This window comes from Citrus clementina, unplaced genomic scaffold (assembly GCF_000493195.1).
Source record: "Citrus clementina cultivar Clemenules unplaced genomic scaffold, Citrus_clementina_v1.0 scaffold_2, whole genome shotgun sequence".
Classification (NCBI taxonomy): domain Eukaryota; kingdom Viridiplantae; phylum Streptophyta; class Magnoliopsida; order Sapindales; family Rutaceae; genus Citrus; species Citrus x clementina.
The window spans coordinates 19954299-19963369 of record NW_006262688.1 but is presented as its reverse complement, the minus strand read 5'-3'; the positions used below and the strand labels follow the sequence as shown (position 1 = coordinate 19963369).

The 9071-nt window shown below is 35.1% G+C and overlaps 1 protein-coding gene and 1 pseudogene across 1 annotated transcript; both read left to right on the top strand.

Annotated features, from left to right (window-relative positions):
- Positions 1–208: 208 nt before the first annotated feature.
- On the top strand, positions 209–881 carry LOC18050835 (annotated as a pseudogene).
- Positions 882–4296: 3415 nt separating this feature from the next.
- LOC18050834 lies at positions 4297–4792 on the top strand. The gene has a single exon (XM_006447328.2). It carries the CDS (start codon positions 4394–4396, stop codon positions 4679–4681), a length of 288 nt encoding a protein of 95 aa, XP_006447391.1. The 5' UTR covers positions 4297–4393; the 3' UTR covers positions 4682–4792.
- Positions 4793–9071: the final 4279 nt, after the last annotated feature.

Sequence of the window (9071 nt, the reverse complement as noted above, 5' to 3'; positions counted from 1 at the left end):
CCAAAACTCCGGGCTAATTTGAATTTTAGTAAGAGAAACCGCTAGCTCAGCTACCAGAATTGCTCTGTCCCGAAGTGCCTAAATCCCCATTTCGTCCCCACTTAATTGCGCTTTTGTAAGGACATAAAAGTAATTGTATTCTTCTACCTAATAATTGCCGTTAGCCCCAGCCAGTGGTTTTGTTTATTTTATCTTTTTCCATCTGTGTGCTCAATCAACCAAACCATTAACCAAGTCTATATAAATAAGAAACCCCGGCATATCGGTTACTCCATCAAAGCAAAAGCAGATCTTTAACAAGAGCTTACAAAGAGCAAAAGAGAGAAGGGCATCTGAAGAATATATAGAAAATTAAGAATGAGTTCAACAAGCAGAGCATGGATGGTAGCAGCAAGTGTTGCAGCAGTTGAGGCCATGAAAGATCAAGGGTTCTGTAGATGGAACTACACACTCAGATCATTACACCAACAAGCCAAGAACAGTATAAGATCATCAGTTTCTCAATCATCAAAGAAGCTTTCCTCTTCTTCTTCTTCATCTTCTGCTGCAGTGGTTTCAAGCAAATTGATGAGAGACCCCAAGCCAAGCAATCAGAGGAGTCTTTAAGGACAGTCGTGTACTTGAGCTGCTGGGGTCCTAATTGACTGGTCCCCATTCCCCAACGTGGTTTGGTGCTAAGAGATCAGTTTCATTTGTATATTGTAACATTAGAAGAGCAAATATTGCTCTATAAATCACATACTAATTCGAAAAATCTTTTGAAAATTTTTTGTCCTTTTTGCTGTGATTGATGCTTGTTTAAGATTTCATCAATCTCTGCCCCCGTATAATCTTACACTGGGGTACTAAAGCAAACAACAAGATTAAGCTAAAGACTTCAATTATAATTATTTTACCTTTTAATTTTTTATATCATTTTTATTTATTAATACTTTTATGGGTTTTTTTTTTCTCCCTTTTGGGAGAAGGTCTGAAGGATTTCTTACTTACGATCTATTGAACACAAACAGTCTATTGGCTATTGATTACATTTCTAAATCAGCTAGACCCAGTTGTTTAACGAGTCAAATCAAAGCTTAAGAACCTTTCTATGCTCATCTGTTAGTCCTATAAAGAGTGGAAATGCACAGAGAAAATACGAAGAACCATCAAGATATTATAAATTAAACTATATTTGCAGCAGAGCAAACCAGGAAATAATAATGCATGACCATGGTAGGTGTCTTAGAAAATATAAAAAATCATAATAGAGAGCATATTGAGAGAGTATGCTCCCAAGAATTAGGAGCAAGAATGAAGAGAAAGAGTCATGCTCTTTATGGTAGGTGTCGTAGAAAATACAGAAAATCATAATAGAGAACATATTGAGAGAGTATGCTTCCAAGAATGAGGAGTAAAAATGAAGAGCAAGAGTCATGCTCTTTAAGGAGTAGAAACCATGCCCTTATGTTTATTAGGGAGTAGGAACCATGTTCCTCCCTAAGAACAGGGAGCAAAATGATGGTTTCTAATAATAGGGGATAGTAAAATAAGTCATAGACCCTAACGCATGGGAGGTTCTTGACCTAAATTTAAATCATGGACCACATAGAAAAGGTTAAGTTTAAATAAAAGGGGCTATAGTTGAATAAACCCGGTCAAATAAAAGTCAATAATGAAGAATATTATTTGGTCCAGAAGCAAGTTAGTTAAAGTTCGACACAGGTAGGATCAATGAAAAGATAAGGAATATCTTATAATTTAAATCCTAAAAAACCTAAAAAAATAAAGGAGAGTTAAGGTGAATTTGAGCGAGAAAGGGATTTTATTTGCAGAGGACTATAAAAATAAATGTCTCTCTTAGTATGAGGGGGAGGCACTGAAAAAGTAGCGAAGAGAGGCATAATTGAATTATAATTGTGATTTTAATAAAAAATTTATTTATTCTGCCTGTGGACGTAAATTAAAAGTTGAACCATGTTAATTCTTTGTGTTTGTTATTATATTTATAGTTGTACCAGACGACTCTTAAAAAATTTGCATACGGTCCATGTATAGCTATACCATAGCAAACAGTAGACGGCTCCTTGAATATGAGCAAACGGACTTTGCTTCGTAGATGCTTGGTCATAACACTTTACACCCCAAACAGCTTGTAATGTAGGACATCAAAAAGCTAATTTTCTTTTTATACCGACCAAGATATATTTCACGATTTGATCAGTTATTTCAGCAGTCCCATTTGATTTATTTATCATATATCATTTATGTAGAAGGCTTTCTTATAGTAAATCTTTCCTATGCTTTCCAAGTAGAATGGTGATAATGTTTATTTGTGTGTTCTTACTTGCTGTGAAATGTTGACAGATTTGCTAAGTTCTAATAAGTTTATTTTTTTGATTTATTATTTATTATTTATTGACAATACTAAGTTTAGATTCTTAGTGTGTGTGTATTGAATTTTTTAAATTGGAAAGAGAGAGTTCAAGGGGATCATATTGCTGAATTTCAAGACAAAGCTTTAGTTACAAAAGGTGAGTTTATGGGTACCTCGATGGAAGAAGAAAAATTTATGTAGCGGAATAATAATGATCACATGCAATGACGTCATACAAATCCAGCACTAATTAACCAAAATTCATTTTGGTTAATTAGTGTTGGATTTATTTTTTTTCTCATGTATTTAGAATATTTAGTAATAAGAGTAGGATGAGATAGTTTTATTAAGGCATTTGGGATGTGTGATGTGTGACGTGTGATGTGTAATGTGTAACAGTTGCCTTTAATTTAGGATATTCAGACGATAAGAATAGTTGTTTATTTTATACTACTAATGCTACAAGTAAATATCAATGCGTAGAATTGAAGCGTAACTAAAGCATATAAAATTAAGATTGAACCATAAATCAAGATTGAAGCATACAAATCCAGATTGAAGCCTTACAGTATCAAAATTAAAGCCTAAACATCTGAAACCAGAAATTTGAGAGATTTTGAAGCCCTTAAAGATTTTAAATTTAATGAAGTTAAAGTTTGAAGCCTTTGATATTTTTGGGGAAAATTATTTGTCATGTATCCTTAATGCAGATATTCAGTTTGATGCTATGGGCTTCTGTAGCACAATCAAGTCGGGCAATAATGCATCTACTCAAGAGTACGCCACACAAATCATTGCAAATGTGAGTACCATAGTGAAGCCAGTTGATGGGTCACCTTCTAATTTGACTGAACTGTAAATTACTACAAATGTATAATCACCTGATGATCGTTCCATGTATTATTATTATTTTTAATATGATGGCAATTATGATATAAAATAATCTACTGAATAATTTTATCATTGATAACAGTGCATGGAAGTTTCGCCAATTTACAAGGTCATACACAACATGTTGAATGAATCACGGAGAAACAAATTCAAAAATTAATTTTATAATAAGTAAAATTATCTCTATATCACTTTTATTTTGTCATATATACATTTAACTATTATAAAATTTTGACATATTTTTTACACTATCTTTACTTCTAAACTTATATCCTTCAATCATTTTGATATTAAAAATTATCATTTTATTACTAAATGAATTAAAAACTATTTTATTCTATTAAATTTTAAAAAATAAAAAAAAATTATAATTATAAAAATAGCCTAAATTCAAAAAAAATCTCAAAATATAAGATGATAATTTTTAAATGAAATTATAATTATAAAAAATTAACTTCTTGTAATTATAATTTTATTTAATTTTTATAATTAAATTAGTATAGAGAAGTTTACAAAAATTAACATAAAGAGAAAAACTCCTATAATTATTATAAACTTTCCCATAATTAATATCAAGAAATTTCCCTACACAAATTAAATAAAGTTATAAAGATAAAAAATTAACATAACAATTTTTAAATGAACTTTTAATTATAAAAAATAATATATTAAATTTGAGATTTATCAACTAATCTACAATTAAAGCAATTTTATCTAGTTGTTTACTTCACTGCAGAGCGACAGTTACGTTCCCCAGGCTTCCAAAAATCCCAGGTGGTTTTCACTCCAAAACTCCGGGCTAATTTGAATTTTAGTAAGTGAAACCGCTAGCTCAGCTACCAGAATTGTTCTGTCTCGAAGTGCCTAAATCCCCATTTCGTCCCCATTTAGTTCGTGCTTTTGTAAGGACATAAAAGTAATTGTGCTCTACCAAATAATTGCCGCTAGCCAGACAGAGCCCACTGGTTTTGTTTATTTCATCTTTTTCCATCTGTGTGCTCAATCAACTAAACCACTAACCAAGTGTATATAAATATGAAACCCCCGCGTATCGTTTACTCCATCAAAGCAAAAGCAGATCTTTTAAAAGAGTTCACAAAGAGCAAAAGAGAGAAGGGCATCTGAAGAATATATAGAAAATTAAGAATGAGTTCAACAAGCAGAGCATGGATGGTAGCAGCAAGTGTTGCAGCAGTTGAGGCCATGAAAGATCAAGGGTTCTGTAGATGGAACTACACGCTCAGATCATTACACCAACATGCCAAGAACAGTATAAGATCATCAGTTTCTGAATCATCAAAGAAGCTTTCCTCTTCTTCTTCTTTATCTTCTGCTGCAGTGGTTTCAAGCAAATTGATGAGAGACCCCAAGGCCAAGCAATCAGAGGAGTCTTTAAGGACAGTCATGTACTTGAGCTGCTGGGGTCCTAATTGACTGGTCCCCATTCCCCAACTTGGTTTGGTGCGAAGAGATCATTTTGATTTGTATATTGTAAATATTGCTCTATATATCACTTACTAATTCGAAAAATCTTTTGAACAAATTTGTCCTTTTTGCTGTGGTTGATGCTTGTTTAAGATTTCATCAATCTCTGCCCCCATATAATCTTACACTGGAGTACTAAAGCAAACAACAAGATTAAGCTAAAGACTTCAGTTTTAGTTTTTTTACTTTTTACCTTTTTTATCATTTTTATTTATTAATATTTTTAGTGGGTTTTTTTAAAATTTTCTTGGGAGAAGGTCTAAACGATTTCTTACGTACAATCTATTGAACAAAAACAATCTGTTGGCCTTTGATTTGACATTTCTAAACCAGTTAGAACCTGTTGTTTAATGAGTCAAATCATAACTTAAGAATCTTACTATGTTCGCCTGTTAGTTGTATAAAGAGTGGAAATTCACTGAGAAAATACGAAACACCATCAACATATATTAAATAAATATAAATTATATTTGCAGCAAAGGAGACCAGCACAATTTGATCTTTTATAATTACTACTATAATAATATAGTATGAGCATGGTAGGAATTTTGAAGACAAATAATTGTAGGACTTGCGGAGAAAGGAAATTGATAGCAAATGCATCCAATTTCAGCTTCCATGAAAGTCTGCCAATAACAATGATGGTTTTCAGTAACTCACAATGGTCTTCACTCAAATGAGATGAGATGTGCTTTAAAAGTTAAGACAAGCTACTTGCGAATCCCCACGCTTTTGATGAAAACTTAAAATACCACTGTTTAGATAAGTACCTTAAATCACTCCCCGAGTACCTTTTTTTTAATTTTATAAAAAAAATAAATATTGATTTAGTTCATATATTTTGATTTAAGTGTTTGTTTAGTTTTTATATGTTAAAAAAAATCTCAAAATATCTTACAGTTAAATACCTTGTATTTTTATTCTTATTTTTCTTAGCTTTGTCAATAATATCTTGCAACAATATTCTTGATATTAATTTATTTATTTTTAAAAAAATTAATTTTAACAAATTAACCAATAATTAGTAGTATGAAAGAATTAGTATTTTTTGTATCTATACAACAATCTTGTTAATAATTAATTATAAACAAATCAACATCAACCAACTTAAAGCAATGTTTAATATCCTTGTAACAATGTTACTAATAATTATTTTATAGAATTTGTTTTTACAAAATTAATCCTAAAAATAAGATAGTAATATAAAAATTTGGCTAATTTAATAAATTATCATTTTTATTTTCATTAACATCTCCAATAATATTGTTACAAGGGTATTATTATAAAAGGAAAGAAAAAGTAAAAGTAAAATTGTTTTTGGCTCTTATTTTAGAGAAAAAGAATTATGTTTTTTATGTGATTTTTTTTAAATGAAATTTTGTTTGGTAGTTTAGTTTGAAAAGTGAAGTACGTGGCGTTGTTATACCAGAACTACAACAGTTAAAACTGTTCTTTGGACCAGTAGTCCGCAAGCTCGGGTTTCCAGCCGATATACCTCTGTAATCAAAAACCTTTAAAACATTTTTCTCAGGTTATACAACCCAAAACAGACTTTCCTTTAGTCTAAAACAGGGTACCAAACCAGATAAGAAATGATCAAAAGTTTTCTGATGCACAGGATCCTTAGAAAAGGCAAGTGCAGAGCATACTTAAGGTGAGGACTGCCTCAGCACTTATAAGTGAACACACTTTACATCACCAACTGGTCTACAGGCTTCAAAATCATGCCTTAGATCTACCAGCTCCAAAACACCACTCTGACACCCTCATGGTGTTAGCAGAATCTGACCAGATCCCGACAATCATCCAGATTCCCCGACAAATTCCCCGTCATGAGCTCATCAAGCTTATGCCTCTTGAATGGATCTCCAACTATGAACAGTTCCACAACAATACAGCTCCAATTCAGACCTCTGACGGCATGTTTGAAAGACGACATGATGGAACAGTCAGAATGACTTTTAAACCACCCCCCAGTGCTCCACAAGAGCCTCCTAGGCTCTCCTTTACCTATTCTTCAATGATCACAGCTGTTCAGACAGCGCAGGAAGATCTGCCCATTACAGGGTTTAATTCTCAAGGCTACCCTGTTTATCCAGCCAAACACAATGGCCATTTCCTATGGGATGCCCCTGGTTCCGGCATGTGTGACCCAAATTGTCCCTGCTGGGATGATTGGGAAGAAGACGATGATTACGCAACCACAAGGAAAAAGAAACCCAAAAAGAAAAAACCTCCTGTTCCATGTCACCACTGTGACCCTAAACCACCATCAGATCCTCCACCTCCACCGGCTCCATTACCCATCTACCGAAAAGAACTCACATGGATTGCCAAACATTGCAAATCTGCGATTCCATCACCACTCTCACACCCAACACCTACCGTCCAACCACTGGCTTGTATGATGTTTTCCTCTACTTCTTCAGATTACTCTTCTTCCTTTCCTCCTTTGGAACCCCATACAGATTCTCAACGAAATGTTGTGTCCAAACCCTTTATCCCTTCACCTATTACCTCCACTGGCCACCTAGAACCTCCCAAACCTTTTGAATCAGTCCTCAACTGGCAAACCCAAAATGCTAGAGCACAGAATGATACTTTGGTCAATATCAATTCCAAAGTTGAGAAAATCAGTTTACGAACTGAACAGCTTGAGACAAAGGTTGACTCCATCTCTGCTCAGATGCAGCAGATCCACCAAAATCTCCAGTCCAGAATTGGCCAACTCGATTCAGAGTTACGAGCCATGCTAGCCCACAGATACAATGGTCCCGAATTTGACCAAAAGGAAAGGGAAATCAGGCGATTAAAAGCTGAACTTGCTCAGATTGAATCTGAAAAACAGAGACCTACCCTTTTCACCAGTTCACCTCTTATTCCTTCTATCGGTCCAACTTACCATCCTTTTGCCTCTATGCTCTCTCCTATTAAACAATATGACCCTTCCAAGTTATTTGGCATGACTCATACTCTTTTCAGAGACAATCCTTTGCCACCGCCACCTAAACCTAAACCCAAACCTAGACCACAGCCTCGACCTCCCCCTCTTCATCCTTCCTCTCTGACCATCCCTGGCCAACCATCTCCTACTTTTACACCGACCTCACCACCAGCTCCTTTATCAGTCCCTGCCCAATCAAAAGATAAAGAACCCATGAACCAATTTACTGCTCACGCAGTCGTCCATTCATCTACTGACGATCAAACTTCTGATTCAAATCTAGCTGTTTCAGATAGCCATACCGAAACCGACTCAGAATCTTCAGCATCCACCAGTGACTCTGAAAAGTCCTATGCTGATATTACCAAAATCCTGATGGCTCAACCTGATCAAGGCCAAACCTCTCATACAGAACCATATGTTGATATTCCCTCCGAAGTTGAAGAAGAAATGCCTGAATCTTCTGCCACAAACCAACCTTCTCCAGCCCAGCCCAATCCACCCAGTCAAAAATCGTCAAATGGTCCATGGTTCACATTTGATGATCTTCCATCTCATAAATGGCGTGACCGACTCAATGAAATGTCTGCCTGGATTGACCTGCAGATGCTAAGAACAGGAGCAACAACTCAATCAGTCCTTAGAGAATTTGCTACTCGTTTTACGGGTGCTCTAAGAGATTGGTTTGATTCGTTAGGACAATATCGCCAGTTACAGTTTGTTGACCTTCCAGAAGTTTCAAGTGCTCTTGCTGTACTTCATGATCAATTCCTTGGCGACCCTTCTGCAGTCTTTGAAGCTGCCAGACGAGACTACCTCAACATGAAATGCTGCTCCCTCAATGCTAAGGATCTTGACTTCCATTATAAGCGAATGTCCCTGCTGTTCTATAAGCTTAATGGATTCAATGAGCCGACATTAAAGCATGTCTTTCTGGCTTCCCTCCCCGAAGAACTCCAACCTGACATCCAGAGACAACTTACAGCATCCAATCTTTCCCTAGACAACATCTCCCTTGGCAAAATCTTCCAGCTTGCCAAAACCTGTCTTGACAAACTTTGCGAGCAAAAACAGTTTTTCAAAGAACTGTTGAAAGACAAAGAACCTTTCCGCAGTGCTTGCAAAAAGCCTTATTTGCAGATCAAATGCCACAAGAAAAAGGATTGCGATTGCAGTTCAAAGAAAAAACGGCATTTTCGGAAATTCAAAACTCCAGAATTTTCATCCAAACCTCGCAGATCCCGAAAGCCCTACCGGTTCTTCAGAAAGAAATCTTCCTCCTCCAGAGAATTCAAACGAAAGCAATCAAGCAGATGTTTCATCTGCAAGAGAAAAGGCCACTATGCCAAAGATTGTCCCAACAAAAGAGAAAAGGCCATCCGGTTGGTTGAACAT

What these genes read in the sequence shown, in the direction of transcription:
- LOC18050834 (XM_006447328.2), top strand. Translation starts at nt 4,394, where the DNA reads ATGAGTTCAACAAGCAGAGCATGGATGGTAGCAGCAAGTGTTGCAGCA.